General features: G+C 41.3%; 1 protein-coding gene across 3 annotated transcripts in view; it reads right to left on the bottom strand.

The window, feature by feature from the left end:
- fibcd1b (fibrinogen C domain containing 1b) overlaps nucleotides 1-25818 on the bottom strand; it is an 89675-nt gene that overhangs the window by 9549 nt on the left and 54308 nt on the right. For all 3 annotated transcript variants that reach the window (XR_006841865.1, XM_046375371.1, XM_046375370.1), the window contains one exon: nucleotides 21791-21887. Coding sequence is in view for 2 of the 3 variants with exons in the window: in XM_046375371.1 (XP_046231327.1) it covers nucleotides 21791-21887 (97 nt within the window). In the remaining variant the exon portion in view is untranslated. The remainder of the gene's footprint in view (nucleotides 1-21790; nucleotides 21888-25818) is intronic.

The following is a 25818-nucleotide window of genomic DNA, read 5'->3' as shown; positions in this document are numbered from 1 at the left end:
CCATATTGAAACATTTTGTTTTTCAGTGCTGTTTGTTTATACCGTCTATCTTGTTTAAAAATCTTTAGCACAGAATTAAGAACCAGAGGGGGCCCACGGCTCATCGTAGCCCTCAGGCCGCCTGGTGGGCTAATCAAGCCCTGCCTTGGGATACATTTGTCTTAAGCTTACAGTGACTGCACATTGGCCCCTGATGATGCCTTCCAACCCTTCCATTTGAAAATGAATCTTTCAACTCCTTTCAGCAGATAAATCTTCGTATTACATAAGCTGTACCTTACACGCACAATTACTCAACGTCATCTACAAAGAAGATAAATAATACTGGCAAAATCAGCATCTCATTTTGCACAATCAATGTGCTTGCTGATAAGGAATCTCATTTAGAGTCTGCTTGATTAACAAACACATCGATGGGACAAAAAAATCTTTAAGCATTCTTTGGCGTTAAATCATCCATGTCATTCGGGTCTCCTTTGCAATGTCCGCTGCAGTAACGAGAGAGCTGTGGGCGGTGAGGCCAAAATTTGCTGTATCTTCCCTCCTGGTGTCCACTGAAAGCTAAACATTATCTACATCATGTCCATTATTATGAAGATTAGCACTTCAGGTAGAAAAAAAAGGAAAAGAGGATCCTCTCATCTACACACAAAAATCCTGTTCTTTCATGGTAAAGCAAAGCGTTGAAAAATGACAATAAAAATGATGTATATCTGCAGTTACCTCATTAAACTAGGTCACCGTAATCCATAACTCATTTTCACACCCCTGAAGTTTATTGGAAAGAGGACAAATCTAGCTTGTTTAGAACATGAAGACAGTAATTTGTCATTTTTACAGTAACAGTCATTTTTATCTTTTATTCATTCATGTTGTGTTCTCCAGAATTAAGGTGAAACTGAGCTCAAGCCTTCCTCGACATTGACTTAACTGCTACCAGAGGTTCCTGCTCCTTAAATGTGATTTTACAGCTAATGAGCCTGACATCAATAACGTGATTAAAAGTGTAGGAGACCTCTGTGAGATGTCCCTGTGATTCTGCTAAAAGGCCCAAATATTAATGATTTATTTGCTTTTATTTGAAAAGTATGTAGGGGAAATGTATCAGATGCTTTTAGGGGACGAGTTGCAGTCCTGTGCTCACAATCTCAGCGTAGTGCAGCACCACAGGGCATAAAGGAAAATAATAAAAAACAGATCTCCAAACCCAACAGAGAAATGATTACACTTCTCTCTGCCGCTTGTGACATTTCTCAGAGTTAATTATTCATCATGCTTTTCTCCCTCTGTTGCTGGGGGGCAGCTCCTGAGACTGTTTCAACTGAAAGGGAGAAAAAGAGCAGCACTCTTCGTCTCCTCCTCCCTGCTTCCTCCTAACGTAACTCGAGCCCTCCCTTGTTTTGTCTTTCTTTTTCTTCCTTTTCGCCATCCCTCCCTCCCTTAATCTTCCTGTCAAGATGTTTTACTCTGTGGAGATTGAGGAGAGGGAGGAGTTAGAAAGGGATTTGAGGCCACGAGGACGGACGCTGTGGCCTTTGCCATTCGGGGCCGGGCTGGATGAGCACGAGTCCGCTGAAAGGCTTGCTGTTGTTCATTTAAGGCAGTAGGAAAGGTTTGCTATCGCTGGCTCTACCCTTGTCATCAAAGGATGGGAGCGCAGGGAGAAAAACAGTGACAGGTGTGTGCTGAACTCTCTGGCTTGCTGCTCCCCTGGAGCCCACCGTGACATTTGGTGGGACAAAAAGCACAAGAATTTCAAGATTAACTGTCACTACTCTGACATGTCTTTGCCTGTTTGCGCATTTCTTCTTGCAAATTCCCATTCAAGACACTCGTTTTCCCCAAGCAATTGTATCTTATATACCATAAAGCAGAAGATACCATATGTAAGATTTTTCTAAATCCTGGTGAGGGATTTAGACTTTTGATGTTGGCTACTGGGAAGAAAAGTTTTAATGTTTTCTTGCTATATGCCTTGAAGTGTAAGCTCCTGAGCCCACTCATGCAAATATAAAGAACTTGTAAAGTCCAAATCTATGAACCCTACCCACTCATTGCACAGTTTGAATGGGGTATGTTCAGTCTAGCTGCAGATCAAATGAGATACGGCCTGTTACGGCTGCTAACGTGGTCCCAATTCCTTAATACTTGTGGAGAAAGAGACAAAAAAAGAGTGCGGGGGCTGCACTTTTTTGCTGGCTTGGTTGTAATCATGCACACACAAGTACCCTGCATTTGTGTGATGCATGAGAGGCTGATTCTGCTATGTTCAAAAGCATTTGAAGACTGAATATCCTTTAGCTGAATGAACGTTTTAGCGGTACTGTTTGTTCAGTGGCAGACACTTGGTGTCTTTCCTCAGGCTCAGTCCAACTTGGGAATAATGATCTTGGGAATGTTTGTGCACTTTTGCCCAGAGCATCCTCATTACCGCTCTCAGGACTCACCCACTTCATCTTTGAAGATAGACACGTTTCACAATATATTATTAATACATATTGTTTCCTTTGAATCCTTATGGGGTTCTGCATAGACAAAAGCTCACCAAGCCGCATAGTGCAGACCTGCAGCATTTTCACTGAATCAAATCCAGCGACTTTAATGGGACTCGTCTCACGGTGCCACAGATGGAGGTGGTTCAGCATGGCTGCAGGTGTGGGAAAATGTGCCTCTGTAGATCTGATGAACGGCATGTAGGATGGCAGCATGAAGAGGGAATTCATAAGACTAATCTGTGACTGTTTCATTTTGTAACCCCACAAAACACAGATATGTTAATACTATAATGATGAGAGCAGTACAACACATCTAATTCAAGTTCATCATTATTTCACGGTGAGGGGTCTCATTTAAATGGACAGTGTGTACAGACAAAGCTATAGGATCACCAAAGCGGACAGCAACTGAAAGCAAAGCTGTTTTTTTGGCAGTCACGGAGAGAGAAAAAGTTATTATGGCTGTGCTCTAATGTAAGGTATAATTAAATGTTAATCCACCATGGAACACGTGTACTCTGTGCTTTAAAATTCTCTTTCTCCATCAGTGACAGCTCTGACTGCAATTAAATTATTTTAAGTGGCAGAAGGTATTTTGGTGTTTTTTTTTTTTTTATCTGCTTAAAGCAACTTAGTTTGAACTGCCTCATTGCATTATGTGGGGATAATATAAATCAGCAGGGGTTTGCGAGTGGTAATAATCAATACCAGCCAGTGCACTAGTACCTCAATGACTGTTACGATTTAAGCGCTCTGAAATATGGTCTATATTGGTAGAAATGTGATTCCCCTTGTAAAGCAAAGTGAGCAAAATAGCAGACCGATGAGCAGAAATTGAATGATGCTCAGCCCATGAGAGCAGCAGCACGCAGAAACACACAGTGTGCTACAGCCTGTAAATAACTACACATTAGGCTGGCTTGTTGATACAACACAGCAAATATTAATTTATCCAAGCGTAATATTTAATGTCTGTCTGTTAACTTCACTATGAAATTAAAATTGTGTGATTAGAACATGGCTTATTTCAGCACATCAGCAGTATGACATCGGTGATGTGTTTTTTTTGTAATGTGTTTTCCTTCAGTGGAGGCTAAATTAACACCACTGGTTGTGTTCAAATGTCTTCATTTGAGCAGATTTTAAACTGGACATGACAATGAATATAGCTGCATTTTTTTTCCATTTAACTGCACACTCAATGTTCATGTTGGTATTTACTGTCACTTTGTGTGAATTTGGATGTTTCGGCTATTTATCAATTTATTTGATCTATCCATTAATTTTACCTATCTAACTCATTTATCATTAACTTTGAGCTTTCTTTGTCAATTGTTTTACACAGGCCTACACTAGGCTACCATTAGCTAACTGGTTCAAATAATTATCTGTTATGTTTTTTTATTGAAATTGCTTCTATGTACTGTCTATTGCAACACTCATGTGGTCGTGGGACCTCAATACCACATGTATTGTAGAGTCAAAGTACTCCTAAACTGCTGAGAATCTGAAGTTACTTTCTATGATTGTTACAAACGACGAGGCCTCTGTGACTACATCTCAGCTTATTTAAAGCTGAACTCTGCTCGACTTTCTCCTGTCGCCGAATCGCTGAAATCTCTCCACCAGCTGTCACTCCGCTCTCTGCCGCACCACATCTCCCAGTGCTCATTTGAAACGAATGAAGTGCCGGTCGCTTTGTCTTGTTGCTTCTGCCAACGTGAGCTCACAGTAAGACATCGGAGGAGGTGACAAGTTTGCTCATGTTGCTCATAATGTAGCTTGAACAATTTCATTTCATGTTTGTGTGGTTCGACGACTGCTCGTGAGCTTGATTTGCAGCTGCTTTGACGTTCATCTGTTTTGAAATCCTCTTCATCCTCCTCCTCCTGCATTTTTCCATCATGACGATTATTAATGGCCGTGCGTATTATTTTAAAAGATGGGGACAGGCAGAGGTTGGTGCGACACGGGAGATGCAAGGCTAATTGGCAGGTCACAATGATGTATAACAGTGAGCCTTAATTAAAACTAATGTTGTGCATTTACCCGTCCGACATTTTGCCACCATTTAGCCATGGCAATCATACATTAGGAACACCCACACCCCTATACATTAACACAAACCTACAGAGTTATACTTTAAGAATATATATGCAATTATTTCTTCACCTCATCACTGACTCCTTCCATGTTTATTTCCCTCTCATCATCTCAGTGTTTCATTGGTGAGATCCACGTGGAATTTCCTCATGTATTCAGGTCCTGTTATGATATATTATGCATAAAACATCGCCCTTGCTCTAAGAATAATTCATGCAGACATAATTGAGCACAGAAAACAGAGTCAAAATGTCTGCTATGACTATGCATTTGACAGTGATTACTGATGGTAATAATATAGAATATGCAGTTTGGGTTCACATATTGACAAATGTTTGAAATTAAGAGTGAGTGTCTTTGAAGGCGAGTGAAACAATAGTGTGTACAGAGAGAGAGTGTACAATAGTGGGGGGAGTCATGGATAAAAACACACTCTGAAACTAAAAGTCTTCCCATATTTTCTAGTTGCAAATATTTTTCATGACAGTATCCAAAATGGCTGATTTTGAGCTTTGATTTCGCAAAGCACTTCACTGGTGCACACTGGTGTGTTTTTGAGAGCGTTTAAATGACAGCACATGTGGGAAAGTGGGCTGGATGCTATTCGATTGGTCCACTTCTGATGCTCTTCAAAAGCAGCAACACACCAAACTCAAAAATCTGCTGCCCAAGTCCCAGACAAGCCAGCCAGATTGTTTGTCCCACACTAACTGGATTCCTTTGTTTGTGATGAAAAGGGCAAGTAAGACACGGGTGACACAATAAATATTAATCTCTGAAGTCAAGCTGATTTCAATGTTGGCTAACGTCACGTAACAATCATTTATCTGATGCTAGATAGCTCAGGTTGATGTCAGTATTAGATTTCTGATTTGCTTTCAACCTCACGCCTTTGTGAAAGTAAATGCTTCCAAATGCCATCCACCGGTCAAAATAAAGGAGGGGATTTTGCTCAAGCGGCAGGATTAAAGTCATAAAATCATGAGAGAGACGAATGAGAGCCAACAAGCCATCACATCTGATATCATCAGAAATTAACCTTCGGGGTGGAAAGACTGAGCCAAGAGTAGTGAAGGGAGATACAGAAGGAAAGTGGAGGAGAAGGAGAGGCAAGCAGACAAATGCTGCGAGAGTTGGCAGGCCTGTAAGGCTGTAATTCAGAGAGAAGACCACATTAATATTTAGAGGTGCTCTCAGGTAAAACAAAATGAGCAGAGCAGCCTCAGTTTGACAGAAAAGACTGGCAACAGACGGGCCGTAAAGATCCACTAGGTATGCAGCAGTCTTACCAACACAAAGATTCACCGTTTAGCAGTAGAGACCTCAGAAGAAGGGAAGCAAATTTGCATCAAAAAATGTCAACTCAACAATAATCAGCCACTGCTCATGCATACCGTTAGAGACAGGTACAGATCGATACAAGAAGTCTTCATAGCCACAACATTTTATCGCTGATGTGAAACAGACAGGACAGATGGTCCATCCAAGCAGACTAAAACAGAGAAAACCAACCCTGGTAGCACCACGATGCACCATTAGAGCAAGAGCTAAGGTTGAAAAAAGCATTGCCATGAAATACCACCCAGACATTAATGGTTCCAGAGGAAGAATCCTTCTGACTGTTCCTCCATTTTAAAAATGCCCTGACAACTACAGTGTGGTTTTCCATGAAATCCATGTTCCCCTCATTGCAATGATTTGGGTGGTCCCTTAACTTTTCCTTGAGTGCCATCATCAGCTCCAAACCTTTGGTTTAGGACCAAAAACCTGCAAGGCAAAGGACTTTCTCATCAACCTCATCAATCAATCGTTGTTGTGCCAAAGAAATTCACATTCACATCATGCAATGATTATGACACACCACATGACTGAGCCGATACCAATGCGCTCCAGTATTAAGATGTATTTACGTGGACTTGAGACCCTCGGCAATAGAGCTGGACCCAGACTAGACCTGATTATGCTGAAAATAATTTAGCTCCTGATCTGGTCTTGGGAAAAATCTGGAAAACCCCTAAAAGACCTCTACTGTACAGTATACACTTCTTAATCTGCTCTAATGAGTCGAGTCCTTGGGGACTAAAAAGGTTAAAAAGTGAAATGCATTTAAAGTATTGCTGAACAGCAAATCTAAGTATTGCTAAAAAGCAAATCTAAGGAAAGACACTGACAGGGAGAGAAAACAGGCGGAGAGAGAGAGAGAGAGTGAGCTGACAAGGAACAAAGCGAGAAGATCATGGAGGGGAACATTGAAATGCCATGAAGACTTTGATCATGGGCACATGACGCCATTAAAGCTGGGCAAGGGCAGTGTGATGCTCCACCCCCACCCCACACACTCCAATTCCAGGGTAATGAGGGGTTTGAGAGGCAGAGAGGGAAAGAGAGAGTGTCCAGAGGAGCCCCACATCTTCAGACCCTGCAGCACTATTTGCCTTTAATAAGGTTGCAAAGAGTTCAGCTCTAATTAGGCACCAGGCGTCATTAGAATTCGATGATTTTTTTAAAGTGCCACAGCACTCTTCTTCAAATATTAAAGCGGTCAACAGAAAGGTGTTTCTGAACATTCAGTCCACTAAAAACATCCACAAATGAACTGACTGACTGAAGGAGTAAAATGAGGCTGAAATGCAGGCCACCTGTATTTAAAAAGAATAAAGAACTTATTCTAGATTAGTACGGCCTACATAAGCGCTACGGCTGCACAGATGTTCCCAAGACTGAGGTCAAGAGTTGAATAAGGAGAAAATTTCTATAAAGGGCTTCCAAAAGAGAATGCAATCATTACCAGCAGTGAAAGTAGCACGGAGGTGTCAGACATATGTTTAATTCAGTGAGAGAAACATGCTTTTCACAGTTAGCATGGCCTCACCCTTTATTTAGACTTGTATCCACAGGGCTGCAGCACACAGCAGGGACACGGCTCTGCAGAAATGTGTGCTCGCTTTGGCTCGCTGAAGTCGAGGCAGCGTTGGAAAATGATGAATTGTTAATCTTTATGTTGTTCTGTTGTCTAATGTCTGACCAGGCATGAGCAACGTGGTGCCATTACGTGCAACGTACTGAAAAAGTGTTACATATTCTTTAATTGAAAGCCCTCAAGAAAACCCAGACGAATGATGAATTATTACATGAAACAAAATAAAAACGGGTGCGCTGAGTCTTTGGTACATAGGCTTCTGTCACAAACACGAGGAGATCTGCTCAATCATTCCTAAATCAAATTTTCAATTACGTTCAACATTCTTTTATGAGGAGATTCTACTCATATATATATTATTTTTTTTACATCTTCTGGAAAATAAAACCTCCTCCCCTTTAAAAGAGCCTTTTCTGCAGCATGATCCAAACCAGCTAGCAGCACAAGCAGAACAGTGGAGGAATATACCTGTAGGCTTCTGATGAGAGGCATCAAATAAAGTACCTGGGCCTTGTGGAGAGGGCTATGAATTGCTCTGGTCCTCATACATATCCAAATTACTGGCAGAATTGCTGCAAATTGCAGCTATCTCCACTCCAGCGGTGCAATCTAGTGCAGATGGAGTGTCTGCCGGGGTACAGCCACACCAATCAGAGGCAGCATACCCTCCTGAAGGAGGCAGAGGCTGAGCTGGAGGCTGAGGCATCATTGTGTCAGCATCAGGGCTGATTGGCAAAGACCTCAGCTGGCTGACTGACTGGATCCCTGGACAGGCAGCCTCAGTGTGTCGGACTGACTGAAGGGGAATCACACTCCTGAATAATTGATTGGATATGAATGCAGCATTGGAGGAACTTTAACTGAAAACACTTACATGTGGTCTAAATAATAAATTGCAGGGGATTCAAGTCCTGGGAGATATTGTAGTTTTTATTACTCTTTGTCATGTGAGATATGAGATATCATATCGTATATTCCTGTACTTCCTGACAGTCGGGTTCCACTTTCATCATAATTACTTCCCCTGGTATGTTTTGATTTGCACTCTGTAGCTTGTGCTGGCACTTTAACCATGTTAAAGATTAAGCGTATGTACACGTGCTCACACTTGAAATGTCATATACTGTACTGTAGCAGTTAGTAGTGTTTAATAAGGGGTCCTGAGAGATTCCTGGAGCTTTAGCCTGGGAGATGCAGTTAAAATGGGAAAGACTGCATATTCTTGTGGTAACATGCAAAGGCACACTCATTCATATTTGAAAATGGGCATTAAATATCTATCTGCATCTGTCTGCGTCAGGGTATGCAGACCGGGTTTGATGTAGGAATTTGTTATTTCTAGTAGTATGAATCATAAAGACAGATACAAAGCTTTGATGTTGAGAGAGAAAAAATATAATTTTGCTACAAAGATTTTAATTTAAGGCAGTTCAATGAGTACACAGAAGAAGGCTACATATGACACTGCATGAAAGCCAGATGCTGGGGTGTGAACTGACGGTATATAGTGAATTATATTTTACCTTTCCAAGAATTATCCTCGTCTTTTTAACTGTTGAGTGAATAGTCAGCCACCAATGTAATACACAGACTACATAAAGCCCTTTTCATGTGGACACAATTATTACAGCAGCGACTGTATGAAGCACTCTTGCTGAAATGCTCTTAAAAGTGTGTCATAGTGAGGAATTAAACACAGTGTGAGCGCACTGCTATGGTTGTTCTACCTCATGAAATGGTTTTCAGGATTATAATTATCAGCTGGTGTGGCTGGAGGGAGGAAGTCTGCAGGGTAAAAAGCAAACAGGCTGTGCGAGCCACATGGGTACAGTGCGTGGGCAGACACTGACCAGAAAGAGCTGAATGACACACTAAATAAAAAACAAACAATTGTTTTCCTGATGTTGAGGTCACCTGTAGGTGATCGCAATGAGCTTTTAATTTGCTTTAGTTCAATATGTTTCAATTTTGTTGTGAAAGGATCTTCATGCATGGAATTTTGATATTACTAAAAATGGATTATGTGAGTTAGTGTACTGTCAATATTTGCACTTGTTGGCGATATGTGATACATTCCTCAAGTCAAGGGTGCAATTAAATTGTGTAAATTATTGAGCCATGATAACTGATTTGCAAATGAAAAATGCAGTCATGATAAAACATTTTGCTATTTGTCTTCACTACTGATTATTATATCAATTTTATTATATTTTTATGATGACATTGCACATGGTGTTGGAACATCATTGTTTAAGCACTGCAAAAAAATGTCCAAGATGCAGGTGACAAACATCAAGAGTAATACTTACATATTATTACAGCAGTGACATGAGGATGTGGATGGTTAATGATCCCTAATAAAGAGCACCAGCTGACTTACGTCATGCCCCGTCACCCCGGGGTGGCCGACATGAAATATGAATGTGACTCATCTTCCCAAAGTAGCCACAGAGGAAGATAGTTGAGATTTAACCATTCCTCTGTAAGTGTTTATTTATAATGACTGGAGGTGAGGATAGACCTCACGATGTGCAAAGGCCAAAATAACAAACCAAAGCAACTCTGCCCGGGAAAGCAAAGAGGCTGAACAGAAGAAATGAAAGAAACTGCTAAATAAACAATTCAGACTTCCCTAGCTAAACAGAAAAGGAAAGCTACTTGCAGTAGAATATACTGAAAAATAGTTACAAAACAATTACAAAAATTTAGTTTACAAATGACCCAAAGACACTATGTCACTTAAATATCTGTCCACCATATTGCCATAAGGTTGTATATCTTGCCATAGCTGGGGAACCTGCCAGTTGCCTCCTCGACCCACCACAGATGTATTTGCACACACACACACCTGATGCATATCATGCATGCTTTCTCTGAAGCACTTTAACACACCAAAATATGAAAGCAGACGTAACTTCAAAAGCCCAGTGATATTTTGTAAACAACTTGTTTCTCTCGTGGAGTCTGGAGGATCTAATGTCACCTGCTGTAAACAGCTCACAGGCTTTTCAATGTAATATTTGCTTCCTCAAACGGAACAAAGCATCATAAGGACCGCTTCTACACAGCACAGCAGGCAAACAGCAAATTATACCGTGAGCGTAAGTTTAATGGCCACTAATATTTTACAATATGGTCATGGGGACTATTGTGAGAAGCAAACGGAATGGAAGGGTTTTGACAGCAATGTGACAGGAGCTTTTTTAGAAACAATGGAGGCGACATACAGGGATGGATGGTGAGCACCTGCTGGAATAATGAGGCTATTTATGCCCTCTAACGGGAAAAGAGAGAACGCAGAGCCTAGCGGAGAGTTTCTCTGAGCTGTGACCTTCCTGCAAGGTAGCAGCCTTTATTGACTCTGCACCAGTCTCAAATCAGCCTTTGTGGTTGTGCATGTATATTAGCTTGCGCATACTTAGGCTGGATGTTTTTTTATTTTTGTGGAGGAATTTATGCATGTGCATGTGCATCTTATACAATACCCTGAATGGAATATGTATTCACAGCATCACTATGAATATTTGCAAACACGATTCATTGAAAAACATTTAAAGTAGTCTAAAACTGGAAGTAGTGCATTACTTGTTTCATAAATTTGTATTGAATAAAAATATAAAATCCAACTTTTTCATTTAATTTTTCACCTTTAGCCTCTTCCTCACTCAGCCTTAATTTATGCATCACTTCCTTCCTAACAACCTATTGAATTTTTCCCCTCCTGAGCTGCTGCTTCTTCAGTGTGCGCCAGCTTAATCGCTAACAAATCCTCGCTAAAGTCGCTCATCTGTTTCCTTTTTCCAGCCACCTCACCAATTTTTCTGCACTCATTACCTCTCTATAACGTGTTTTCACAGACTGTGACTGTGACACCGGGCATGGACATTGGCAAGCTGCGCAGCTGAATTGAATTGCCTTTAAATGAAGGAGGAGCATCGCCTATCTGTTAAAGACTGGAGTAATAAATCTCCCAGAGGACGATCGATCGGCACTCCATCCCCCTCTCTTCACTAACCTGCGAGCGGTGGAAGGCACTGACCCTTGACCTTGCTGCTGTCAGTGGTGCTGCTTCCAAGCTGGGTGAAGAAGCAGCAACACATGATTGGAGTGTTTGGCAGATTTTCACAGATGAACCATTGACAGGGTCAAGACACGTCTACAGCATTTGTTGGGCTTTCTTTTTTAACTCCTCTATATCATGGAACAGGAAGGGATTCAGACTAATCAGTGGTCTACCCAGGACAGTTCGGCTGGGTCGTGATGCAATTCCATTTTGGACTTACAGGTTACGAAAACCAAAGGTGGAGAAGTCGGGGAGGTTTAAGAATAGACCCCATGAGCATGACTGAGTCTGTCTTCAAACCTTCTGTCCTTTCTTTCCTGGCCACGCCAACCTTCTCTGGTTTATTTCAATTGCACAAAAGCTGTCCACAGGAAAAATAATTGAAAAAAAAAAAATATCACAAAGAAAGGCAAAATAGGCCGTCATCCTCACAGGAATTGTGACATTCTTTGATTTGTGCTTTCTTTTGTAGATACAGTCCTCTTCAGATTTTCTTCTGCATGACAAGACTATAAACACAAGCCTCGGGATGCTGCATTGTGGTAGAGGCAAGCTGTGGAGGATAAATGTGTGTAAGGATGTGTTTATGCATGGGTCCGTGGGAAAGAAAAAGATTAGGAGGAAGGAAATCATAAGAAAGAGAGAGAAACAGTTAGGTAAACATGTGGAGCCACTCTTTAAAAAATGCCTGCATTGCTTCATGCTTTAAATTTGTGACATTCTTAGATGTGCATGAGCCTATAAATGCCTTGTTTTGTTTAGGTGGCGAATGCCCATAAGAGCCCTTTGTAAGAGTGAATGTGCTTGTAAATCATGCAGTATGGTAGAAATCAAACAAGAATGACCACTCTGAAACTGCTGGCACAAAGAGTTTTTGACCAGGGCGGCTAAATCACAGTATTATTCTGAGCTTTTTGTCAGAGGGGTCTTCCAGCTCAGCAACACCAGGCTGTGACCCATCATTGACTTGATCTTCTTTCTGTGCGAGGCCTTGTGCAATTATTTTGTGGCAAGACATGGGGATCATGTAACAGTTCTGGTGTGTTTGATTTTACACATGTGCTGTTTACATCAGCTGTGTTCTCTCCGAGGCAAATTTCTCCTAAGGTAGAAAATAAAGGTTAATCTAATCTCATGTTGTTCTCTCAGGACGGCAACTACTCAAAAGAATAAGAATTTCTGATTTTTTTTTCCCATCACATCTATTCTCACAGCATGTGTTCTAGTGATGTGTGTGGACAGTGTGTTCTCTCCGGACCGAAGAAGATGAATGGACTTCCTGCTGTGTGTGGCTCCTCTGATTCTCTGAGCTCTTAGTAGACTCTGTTCTGTATTTCATATTGCTTTGAGAAACACGTGGAGGACACCTGCCCCGGAAACGAGACACAGAAATACCATGGACGGGAGACAGGTGAAGGGGAAAAAAAAGCAAATGAAAGACAACAGACAGATTAGGCAATTGCACAACACACCTCCTTCAGTGCCATGTATTTTTGTGAGTGCAGATGAGTGTGGGTGTTTGTCACTGCAGTATTTAGCGTCTCTTCCGTCTTGGTCACTTAGTGGACATCAGTGAAATTACTCAGAAGAAAGATCTGGCTACTTTTCATGTTTAGAACTCTGCTTTAATATTTTTCTGACACTGTCAACACACACTGTTTCCTCTCCTCAGTCTTTTCAGACTGCCCTTTTGATGTGAAGTGGCACTCACTCTGCTCAGGAGTGACACAAACAGCCCAGCTTGTCAAACGCCCATGTCCAAATTATAGTCATCCCTGTCTGGCTCCCATTTGCACCCTCACTTTTGCATAAATACACACAAACACACAAATGTCTTATTTTTTCTGGCGCACCTCCATATAATTGCATGAGCTTACAATACTCCAGATGGGCTAAGAGCTCAATTATAGCTCTCACATATGCCCTACTGGTTAAAGGTGAGCAGTATGTAAAGTGGTTAACACTGCAATTTCCTACAGAATTTTGAGCAATTTTAGTGACAGGCAGGACAGAAAGCTGCAAAGGAGAAAAAGGGGTGTTTGCTTTTCTGTTTCTTCTCAATGGCAGCCTTAAGTGTATCTTTAATGAGGCGGTCGGCTGAGGAAGTTAGATCACAACGAGGCACTCATCACATAGCTGAGGCACTTCCAGGCAGAGCGGTCAAGACACATGGGTCTTATTTCACTGTTCATCCCTCTCGCACTGCTGGGGACCATCAAAAATGTGATGACGTGACTTGCTCTGGCATCCTCAGTTAAACAAGGATTACTAAAGAAGAGGAAAATGACTGGATAAATGTTAATAATCTTACCTGTTTTGGCAACTGGCAATCACTTTTCCTTTATATATTAGCACCTATTTGCAAAGTATGCCTGCCAGCATACACACACACAATAAAAACAAAACAAAACAAACCCTGACACTCAGAGCCTCATGCTTCATGTGCAGGGCACATGACAAAAGCAAATGTACAGAGTCAACCATGTATTACACAGGTCTGGTACACTGGAAATACTGCGTTCTGATCTTGCTGGCATCTGTATATGGAGGTAATATGATAACAAAGGGGTCTAAATACCAAAGTGTGTGTGTAGTGCCGTATATTGTATTCACCTGTGGACTTATAACAGCTGCACAGCACGCAGAGCGTTATGGACAGTACTGCACGGCTATTAAGCAGATATTGTTCTGAGACCTCATGTGGCTGAGTTCTCTATTCATTCCTGTAAAGTCACATGGAAAGAAATTGTTTTTGCGCCTGCTTCCTTTGGTGCACAGTGAGCCGAATTAGATAGCCGCTGCAGGAATAAAAGCCTCCAAGCTCTCCCTCCTCCAGTTTGTGTACTAGTTGTGCTGCTGGATATGTACATTTTATATAAACATCAGCAACATTTTGCCAAAAAATTGGTTTCCAAGCCAAATCTGATCTGAAACAACAACACCAGGCTCACATTTAAAAATATACTTTTATCTCTTGCTATATGGAAAATGACAGAGACTGTCAGAGAAACAAGAACATGATCCATAACATTTTCATCAACTTTTAGTTCCCACTGCCTCGGGCTGAAGCTGTTTGTTTAGAGAAATTTAATAAGGGCTTACTTTCAGTTCACGTCTTCTACAGCTGGCTTATTAAACAGTTGAGTAACCGTATTAGCATTTTTGTTATGCCTCTGTGCCAGTGACAGCATTGGCCAGAGGCATTATGTTTCAGGTTGTCTGTCCATACGTCTGTCTCATTCTCTTGAAATACATATATATACATGTATATATACATATATATATATATATATATATATATTTTTTTTTTTAAATGTCAACTTGAACATGACCAGATTAGAATATAACTTCCTCAGATGGCACAGGAAGTACCCTCTGTTGGGGCTGTTCACAAAGCTTGGTCTGAACCTGAAAATTATCATGGCATGAAGGAGGCGGCTGAGGTAAGACAGATGTTGACAGATGTCCAGTCAAAATCAATGAGGAAAATACACATCCCTGAGGTGTGCCAGACTGTGGTTTTCCGTCTCTCAGGAAGTTGATGATCCACTGATAGAAGTGTATTGTATCTGAACTGCTTGTGAGCAGTGTACCAGTCCAGGTCCAAGAACAAGGCTCGTGTTATGGTCTTTGTCTGCTCTAATCTTTTAATGCCGTGGACTCCATCCTTTGTCTGATAAACCAGCCTTTGTTGCTGTGTGTTAACAGATATTTCCGGGAACGTATGTTCTCCATTTGCACTGACACTTCATAGTGTTACAAGCTCAGTAAGTTCCCTAAAATGACTGGCCTGCCGCTCCACAAAGTTCATCACAGACACAGGCTTTCTGGAGTTTAGTTTTCTTCTGTGAGTTGAGAAGACAAGTGATCAGAGGTTTCAAAAGCAGCATGGGGGGGTGGAGCAGTAAGTATCCTTTGAATATCTTTATGTTATGCCCACCTTAGCTGTCAACAGCACTGCAATGTTACAGCTGCAGTAAGCTCAGTCAGATGACTGGCCTGTTTCCCTACAATGTTTATCTTTCTCTGAGTCGGAAAAAGACAAGTGATCAGAGGTTTCAAAAGCTGCATGGGGGGGAGCAGTAAGTATCCTTTAATACTGTGTGACAGTGTGTTTCTGTCCGCAGCGGGATACATAATATACTATCTGTATTTGTCCAGTTCATCCCCCACAGTAATGAGAAGAGAGTCTGGGTGTTCTGGCTCCATACTGGTTATCTGGTCAGCCGAGCGCTGCAGCGTCTCCCTCGCACAGGCTCGAGGCAGGATGTAAACACTGGCCAGAATAAAGGAGGACCACTCCTGTGGTGAATGATATGGCTTACCATAAATGAACAGAGCTTGGAGGTGTGGGCAACACCGTGACATCAATACACCAACCTTCACTGATATAAAAGCAGATTTCTGTCTCTCCTAATTTCCATCATACAGCAGCTCCGATATGTGCCGGTGAAAAACCAGGCAGGTACATAATGCAGTGTCCAGGGTGGATTCACATCGTCGGTTTACGTGACTTGAAGTGCAACAGAGACTAAGTAGTCTGTGTTGGTTCTGTTGCTGAAGAGTAACAGCTTGTTGTTTTCCCTGTTGCTATAACATCCACAAAACTCCCTGTGTGTGATTTTCTCACACATTTTCTTGTAGTGTCAAAATGATGAGGGATACACAATTTCCCCCCCCCCACAAATCCTTCATTCGTCAGAGCACAGTGTCCATTATTCCTTGTGGTTTTTCCTCGAGAATTGACTTTGCCTCTTATCTGGTCTTAGGTTATTCACATGATTATTGTATTTATACGATACAAAAAGTCCACTGATTCCCCAAAACAAAATTTGTCCAAAAAGAACTAAAAAAAAAATTATTTGGAAACAGAAATTCGATTGCAGATGGTATTACAACAATTTAATATTAATTCCTGTTACTCTGAGCTACAAGAAAACTAGAATTCCATTTAGAGGTATTGATTTAGCTGCTAATGCTCCACTGACTCATACACAGACGCAGACTGAGTACTAGTCAAGAATGTTGAGCATTTCTGTTTTTCTTCATAAAGAAAAGGTAAACTGAAGCAAATGTTTGCTTAAGGATAAATATAATAAAATAAAACTGACATGAATATATCATTCTTTTCATTTAATTTAAGTGAATCAATTGGTTTTCCTGGGATTGTAATCAAAACACTGCAGCAAAGAAATGTCACTATGGCTGTGTCGGCTTTAGACTGATGTTCTGTCACTATACAATACACACTCTCTGAAGCGACACCTTTGAGTTTTTGCTATAATATTTTGCTTGTACACATATATAAATTTTTAGCTGTGGGTTGTGGAAGTAAAACCGGGAGAGAGGACATGAAAGACAGGTTGTCTATCCTCCTTCTGCCAGACTTAATGGCTGCTTTCAACACTGCAGACAGAAGTACGTTATTGTAATAGGCCATCTGGAAAACTAGGTCGGTCTCTTTGAGACTGCATTAAACTGTTTCAGGACCTATATTACAGGTAGACAGGTCCACATCAGCCTCAGAGACCAGGTGTCTAATAGATTTGATGACAACAATCTAATTGCCCTGACCCAGTTTTATGATCTCTTTACATGTTCCTCTGGGGGAGATTATTCAGCAATATGTTGGTTTTTACACCCAGCATGCAGAAATTACACATCTTCATATTAAGACATAGGCAGGCCCAAGTTTTATTTGCTATCTGCTACTTGGCATAAACAGTATCCAAATAAGTGCAAATGAGTTGTACATGATGTCCTTCAGTTTGCAGAGGAAGGGGTGTGTGTGTGTGTGTGTGTGTGTGTGTGTGTGTCGGGGGGGGGGGGGGGGGGGGGGGGGGGGGGGCTCAAATCAGACTCGTGCTTTACATCAAAGTGAAAAACCAACAGCACATAAACAGGACCCGAGATTGCAAACCTAATCATTATCCCTTACTTATTATAAAACTGTACCTTCATCATTAAGCAATAACAGCACACTGCCTTCAAAGTGAACACTGCTGCAGCAGCTTTTGAACTGACACTCAGAAACTATAGGCATTTCAGCTAGTTCACACCTAAGCTGCCAAATGAAAAGATTTCCTCGTTTATTTTCCCAGAACTGGCCCCTTTTCATTTGCCACATGCATGTGGTAACTAATGTGCTAAAATTTTCTCTCGTGTGACTGTGTCATCCTGCAAATCTCTCAGGAACTATTCAATGTAGTGAAGGCAGCCGCTTTCAAAAAAGAGCCACAGAATTCAGGATTTGTTAATTCTGTCTGGCTGTTCCTAATTTCATCACGTGACCACTTTTTCTTCTGATTATCGCCACCAGCTTACTATTAGAAGTTCAATACATACACAAAAACATACTAAACGCAGTCAGAATTTAGCTGCAGATTAAGATAATGAGAAATGTACAGCTCTTCAGAGCTGGAGGGTGGCATTAGTGAGCGAAGTTGGTCTGGTGGAGCTGCGATGAATTTCTTTCCAGGCTGCAGGCGAGCATGGATCCATTTTTCATTTTTGCCCTGAGGGTAATCAATGATGGGGGTGACGAGACAACAGCACACCCTGAATGAGCAAGGGTGCTCTGAAAGGTTCAAAGTAGCCTGTCGGCTCATTCAAATTCAGTCTGCTAAATCCTGAGCTCCCCACATTCGCACCATGTTCCTACAGCATACCATAGGGAGATATAGCTGCACTCTTACCACGTTGTTTTTACTATGGGCTGCACTCTGTAATGGCCTCGGGTCAGCAAAGAGGCCTACATCTCCATTAATTCACATAAATTCTGCAAATGGTCTTATGTCTGGCAAGGACACAGAGCCGTGAAGGCAGTGAAGAACCTACAACCACGCAAGCCCAGCTAATATTACAGATTTACTGATCGGCAATCTAAATGTTTCCAGTCTACTTACATATTGTGAATTTCTGATTTCTAAAATTCACATGTAATGGATGGAAATTTTTGAATATCTTTATGTTATGCCCACCTTAGCTGTCAACAGCACTGCAATGTTACAGCTGCAGTAAGCTCAGTCAGATGACTGGCCTGTTTCCCTACAATGTTTATCATTCTCTGAGTCGGAAGAAGACAAGTGATCAGAGGTTTCAAAAGCTGCATGGGGGGGAGCAGTAAGTATCCTTTAATACTGTGTGACAGTGTGTTTCTGTCCGCAGCGGGATACATAATATACTATCTGTATTTGTCCAGTTCATGGCCGAGGTTTGCTCCGTTAAAATCCCCCACAGTAATGAGAAGAGAGTCTGGGTGTTCTTGCTCCATACTGGTTATCTGGTCAGCCGAGCGCTGCAGCGTCTCCCTCGCACAGGCTCGAGGCAGGATGTAAACACTGGCCAGAATAAAGGAGGACCACTCCTGTGGTAAATTATACGGCTTGCCATAAATGAACAGAGCTTGGAGGTGTGGGCAACACCGTGACATCAATACACCAACCTTCACTGATATAAAAGCAGATTTCTGTCTCTCCTAATTTCCATGAATCAGCAGCTCCAATACAATGTCCACTCTTTTATTAGAAAACCAGGCAGATACGTAATGTAACATCCAGTGGATTCAGCTCGCCAGTTTACGTGACTCAAAGTGCAACAGAGATTCAAGAATCCTTGTTGGTTCTGTTTTGAAGAGTAGCAAGCTTGTCTATTTTATCGCCCAGAGAGATTCATTCAGTTGGAGTGTTATTGGTACTCGTGTGCCTTGCATGTTGCTTCAGAGAGCTACTGCTCATTAAACTTGAACATTCTTAAAGCTCCCCGAGTCTGAATTTCTCACACATTTCCCACAGTGTCAGAATAATAAGAAGAATCAACAGCTTTCCCCCAAAATACTGCAAAAATTAGTAGAGTGTTGGCTAATCCCTTTGCTTCAAAGATAAAAGAAAAGTGAACTGACTTTACCTCTAAGTTTGATAACAAAACGTATAACAGAATTTACTAGAAACCAAAGTAAATGACAAATTTTCTATTAAGAGATATAACAGATGTTTTTGGCATAAAATAAAATAAACACGATAATAAACTCACAAAACAGCAGCTACTTAAAAAAGAAACAAGTGTGGCTGTACCATTCTTCACCTGCAGGTGGCGCATGTTTCTCTAATCTCTTTTTTCTGGTTTTATCACTCTTTTTGTTATTTGCTTTTTTAGTTTAAAGTTTCCTTTATTTCTAATTCAGAAGAATGATGAAAAAAACATCTTCTTCACAGTAATAAACAAGTCTTTTTACGGAGTAATGTCATTACTATTACAATGTTTAGCATGTCTGCATGCTGACCTTCCCACAGATACTTATCTTATAGTTATTGTTGGCAGCTCTGCTCCTAAAGCGTATGTGCATGTACAGTGTATGTGCTCGAATCCAGAGCGCTGATGAGAGCAGCTCAGCTGTGGTACAGCACGTCCATGACCTTGACCTTGACCAAGCCTCTTTTTACAGAAATATGACTGCCACTTACTCAAACAGTGATGTGTTTTAGTGTTTTAAAGATCAGCAGACTTATGGTGGTGATGGCTCATTAACACCGCTGCTCGGGCCAAATTTGAAAACATTTCTGCAAATGCTTAGTGTTTTTTGGGACTGGTGTTCTTGTGTAAGCAGATCAGATTTGGTGATCAGTGATGCAAGAACATGAAATAGCTTATTATCACCATTTTTCCCCCATGGATGCCGATTGGGCAGTGAACCTTTTTGTTTAATAACAGGTTTTTATGAAGTTAGTTTTTAACATCAACTTTGTTTGATGCAGTGAATCATCCCTGGTAGGCATCTCGCCAGCTTAAGAGTGCTGTCACCGTCACATTTTCACTGTTTTGGTTCGCCATGAATCACAGCGCAGTCACAGTATGTGCAGCATGTGCTAAGTGGGAGTGCGGCAGCCCGGAAGGTTCAGAGATCAGGACGAAAAGAGGGAGTGCTTGAATGGTGGTTAATGGTGCAGAAGGGCAGAATTCAAGCACAAGCCCAAGGTCATGTTTGCAACAACAATATTTAAAGCACACTTCAGCTGTTTATGTAGACCGAAGGGATCCATGGTCACACGGTAGACTGAAAGTTAAACAGAAAAGAAAAGAACAACGTGGCACTGAGGCATGTTCACATGGGACGTTTTGGTTATACAGGGATAACAGTTGAGATTATGTGACGATTAAAGACTGAGATCCCAGCCAGATGTTGATTACGGCTGTGAAAACAGCGATTAGATGTCGCCACAGAGTCAAACTCCTCAGCTGCGTTTGTTTGGAGTTCACCTGTCGTCTATTCACCCTCACGTGTGCTTGTTTTGGTCAAATCTCATTCTTAACAGCTGATGTGAGAGACCTGCTTTCATGTTCTGCCTCGTGCTCTTCTGCAAGCTCAACAAATGTCAGACCAATTAAAAAGAGGCTAAAAGGCCACTCTGTGAAGGGAGGAACAAGCCGAAAGGCTCTAAACGTCACAGCAAAAGCAGGCAACTAACTTCGAGCCACAAAGACAACCAAAGCTGAAGAGCATCCCAGCCCCCTAAGAATAAATATTTTGGTACATTTAATGAGAAGTGGTGTGAAAACGAAGGATTTGGCTTTGATAAAGTCGATAATTTCACAGTTGAATTCGTTCTTTGCTGGCATTCTGTTCCTGTCAAATTTGAGGGAAGGAAGGAATGGACTTAATGTGTTATGCTGCCAGCAAGAAAAACAAGGATTTGGACAAGCACCTTCTGAGGAAATACACATTTTAAGCAGAAGGCAACAGTTGAAAAGCTGTAAAGTTATAAAAAAAAAGAGAAAAAAAAATCATACTGTTGTCATATTTGTCATGTGAAAATTAAAAATATTGTAATCAAATTGTCTTTTGGCTCAAGCTGTGATTTTGTGCTGCAGAACAGACAGCTCGCATTTACTGCGCTTCACATCTTTTAATTATCTACAATATTCTTTGTTGCCCGCACTGGAGTGGTTTTCATTTTTGCAGTAATATAGCCATCGCTGATTTCTTGATGATGTAAAGGGCTGAAGTCACTTCACAGCGGCTCTCATTATTATGTTGCTGATAAGATGATGAGTCGCTTAATCAGGATAAAACTGCAGTTAGTAGACCAAAATTGTGTAAAAATCTGCTTTCAGTTTGGCCTGTCATGGTGTCGCAGGACACAGCACACATGTGCCTGAGTCGCACATCGCCAAACACACACACAGGCACAGTCACACACCTGAGCCACTTACCAAGCCAGTGTTCACCAGTGATCTTGCCAAATCCCTCACGGTAGGACTCCCATCCTCTGAAGAAGTTGACCGAGCCATCCTCCCTACGCTGGATCACCTACACAACCAAGACAGCAAGGTAGAGGTGTCAGGGGGGGTCAAATGAGAGTCATCTCACACAGTGTGTTTCATCCTCCTCTGTGCTGAGTCACTCTAAGTCCCACTCTCGGTCGCTGAGCTCATCTGGAACTAAACTAAATGAACTCATAAATGCTTGCTCTTTTCACAAATGAATAATGCAAACGCTCTTCCCACTAAAAAGGCAATTTGTCGGAAGCTAATAAAAGGAATACATTAAATCTTGACTGACTTTGAATCAAATCGCCATGGAATCTGCATCCTTAATTGAAATCCTGGAAAAGAGAGGATATTCATAAAACAATAATCCTAAACACACGAAGAGAGATGAAATTTCTGTACTGTGAATCATGAAATTCTATAAAGCAGTGGTGTGTGGAGAAGTGATGTGGAGGGATTTTATAGCAACCATTCTAGCATGAGAAACAACGGAAATATTAGCAAATAGCAAATATTTAGCCATTTAGCTCAGCTGGGTGTGTGCATGTGTGTTGCTGCTGCAGTGTCAGTATCTCCCAGTGAAATACTCTATCCATTAAAAGCGCTGACGTACCAAGTGTCAGGCTGAGATGAAAGGAAATTGGAAATGTGCTCCTGAAGAGGAAATGCATGCAGATGGAAAATAGTATAGGACTCGCTGTTGGAAGGCTGCGTTAATGCTGAAATGACAAAGGAAATTCCATGAGACGGTTTATGTTCAGCATGACTAATCCCCTAACATACCATAAGGCACCAGATGGCACCAACCATTTTAACATCCACGCAGACAAGGAACAAATTCCTGCAGAGCAATGGCAAAATCTTCATCTTCATCGTTCTCATCCTCATAATTGCCTCCATCGTGATCATCTTAATCATCATTGCTGCATCATCATCACTTATCAACACCATCAAGTGACTGGAGGGATTTTCTGCCTTATCCTCAAAGAAGAAAGATTTCTACACGCCCAGCTTTCTGAGTTCATCTTCAAACATAAAATCTGTTGTCAGATTCATGCTGCTTCCTCTCATCAGTTAAGCAGACTTTTTAAGGAATCTCAAACCTCCAGCAACATCTCCAGGTCTTTCTATCCAGCCAGTCCTGCCGTTTTCCCATTCAATGTTTCCCACAAAGGCCCACAAAGACCAGTTTAACATACTCTGGACACCACAATCCAGGGTTGGAGTCCAAACTCTACTCTGTGTATAGAAAACATAGTTCGGTCAGCATTATGCTTCCCTCAAACATATTGGCTGCAGAAAATAAGCTCAATATAAACATCACGTCCAGAAGACAGGACTGCAGTTTCTCAGAGATATCCTGCCCAGCCTACACAGGCAATAGTAGGATCAGTAGGATCAATCCAGAGTTGTTTTGCTCTTTTCATGGGATTCTTCTGCCTTTGCAGCCCCTCTGGTATACTCTAACCCAATGGCATTTTTTTTCAGTGAGGCCTGTAATGAGGTTAAAGGACTTCAGGAAGCTGTCATTTCAACAGAAAGGAACAGCAGGTTTTGAATCAGCTGCTGCATAACGGTCTCACAGGCTTTGTCCTGGTCGAGGTTTTCCAGTTATCTGCAACGATGTCAGTGACTAAACGTTTTAACTTCCTGAAACAAACACGGAAATCTAACCCCACAGTGCTGCAGAATTTGACTCTCTCTACATTAAAATTGAGTTTGAGCTAAAACCAAATGTTTGACAGTGTGACTGACTGTTGATAATGTGAGTAATAATTTACTGCTGGCCTGTGTTACTCATTTACAAATTATTTCAGATAAGAAAATGTATCCTCTGTCTGTTAAGAAACCAGCCTCTGTGGTTTGAGATGTGACACTACAGCACAGTTATATTATTTTTCCATATCTTTCTACTGGCTGGGTTTGCAACAGATTTCAATATTAATGTGTGGTATGTAGTGTATATGAATAATGTTATCAATCATTCATGCACAGGGCTGGAGAATAGCTCATTGGAGAGAAACACTACGGCTACAGAACGGCTCAATCCACAGAAGCAGTGGTGTCAGATACACTGTAATCCACTTCCTGAAACGACACTAATATTATATACTCATATTGTAAGTCATGTGTAATTGTTTTGCCCTACACACTACACTTAACACATGACATCAAGTCTATGCAGTCACAGGGTATGACGGCTGAATGAAAGTTGTGTAAACGAAATGAAATGTCAGGGATTTTCATAATCCAGACATACGGACTGTTTAAAAATACACATACGCGTAATAAAACAAAGCATGACTTATCTCAGTTCATCAGAGACAACATCAGTGTATCGTGTTTTCTGTATATTGTGATTTTACATGCTTATAATAAACATGTTACTCTTGTAGATTCATAAAACATTATCTCAATGAAATCTGCTTACTGTCATATTAAATGACATTGTATGACCCACAGGGGGGAATAGGCTGTTAATAAGGTCGTTAGTACAATGATGCCCTGACTTATCAGCAGGCCTTGGGGGAGGGAGGCTGTGGCATTTGACAGTGGAAAAATGCATATTACTGATATGTCAGGAGGGCTTTGAGAGATCCTGCCGCCTTCCACTGACTGCGCTGGTTAGCTGGTGAGATTTACGTCAAAGATTTTACAATACATACATCAATAAATAAATAAATAAATAAATAGCTACACCGCTGTAGACAGTGCCATGAAACCAGAGGCCGACTGCAGGCTGAAAATTAAAAAAAAACAAAAGCAAAAAAACAGTATTCATATCTCTAAGTTCTTGTTAAAACAATGACCTTCCAGACTGCTTATCTTCCTCCCTCTTGCACCTCCTCATCCCTACATTCAAATTAGCTGAAAGAGAGAAGGCTGCAAACTGATAACATTATGTTAAAAATGAGCTTTTCCTTTTCATTCATTGCTAATTGTTTTTCCTGACTCTCCTGGCACTTGTTGCATTAGCAGCAGTTCATGAGGCAGGAAAATTGCAGAATCTGGTTCCTCAAACCAAAAAAAAAATCATATGAAACTTTATGATAACAATAATAATGCAAACTAAACACTAGAGAAACTCAAACTGATGTGTCAGACTACATGAAAGACTGGAAAGATTTTAGACAGTGATGGACTAATTTTTATTCAAATCATCTATGGCCTCTCAGAACAATGCATCGCTCACATTAACACAGCTCTGTAAATGTCAAAGTCTGGCTGCGTACATAGTGTGGAGCCATCTGACATAAAACAAAGCTGAGATGCTGCTGCTAAAGATGAGAACAAAAGAGAACAAATGCTCTCGTACCAGCATTGTTCCATTAACGCAAATGGACTCCATCTACTTTTGAACAAGAAACAAGCTTATGAGACAAACTCCTCATGTTAAATTAAGACATGTTTTACTCTTGAGTTTGGTAGCTTCGATATGTAATGTCAACAGACATCTTTGAAGCTGCCTCAGCTAACATCTCTCCCTCGCGTTGTTCCGACAGGAAGAACTTAAGACACAAGTGTACAAGCAGTACCTGCTGCTGCTTCTGTGAGTCACTGCGGCAGGGAGAGACTGGCCGGTGGTCACATGAAGCAGCACTGCACGGCAGCAGGTTAACCAGGAAGCAGTTCTGCTCAGATTAAGGTTAACACTCGTGTCTTGCTGGCCCTGCCTCCTTCCATGTCTAGCATCCTTGTAAGACTGGAGAGCTCCTCTGAGGTTTAATTGCATGTTGACCCTGAAGGTCTCTCTCTCTCTCTCTCTGAGTGTGTGTGTGTTTGTGTGTGATTCCTGAGAGATACGAGGCTTACACAGACCCATTTTCTTTCATGTTTCAAGAGGGAAATGCAGTGGTCAAAACTGGATGGTCGGAGGAAGCACGGGACTTATAGGTGGTAAATATATTCTGTCTATTGTTGATCTGTGTACTTGAACATGCATGTTTGTATTGAAAGTCAAAAAACAGGCC

The sequence above is a fragment of the Scatophagus argus genome, chromosome 20, assembly GCF_020382885.2.
Source record: "Scatophagus argus isolate fScaArg1 chromosome 20, fScaArg1.pri, whole genome shotgun sequence".
NCBI classification, from domain to species: domain Eukaryota; kingdom Metazoa; phylum Chordata; class Actinopteri; family Scatophagidae; genus Scatophagus; species Scatophagus argus.
Note: the sequence above shows the minus strand (reverse complement) of the source record. Positions and strands in the feature narration are given on the sequence as shown.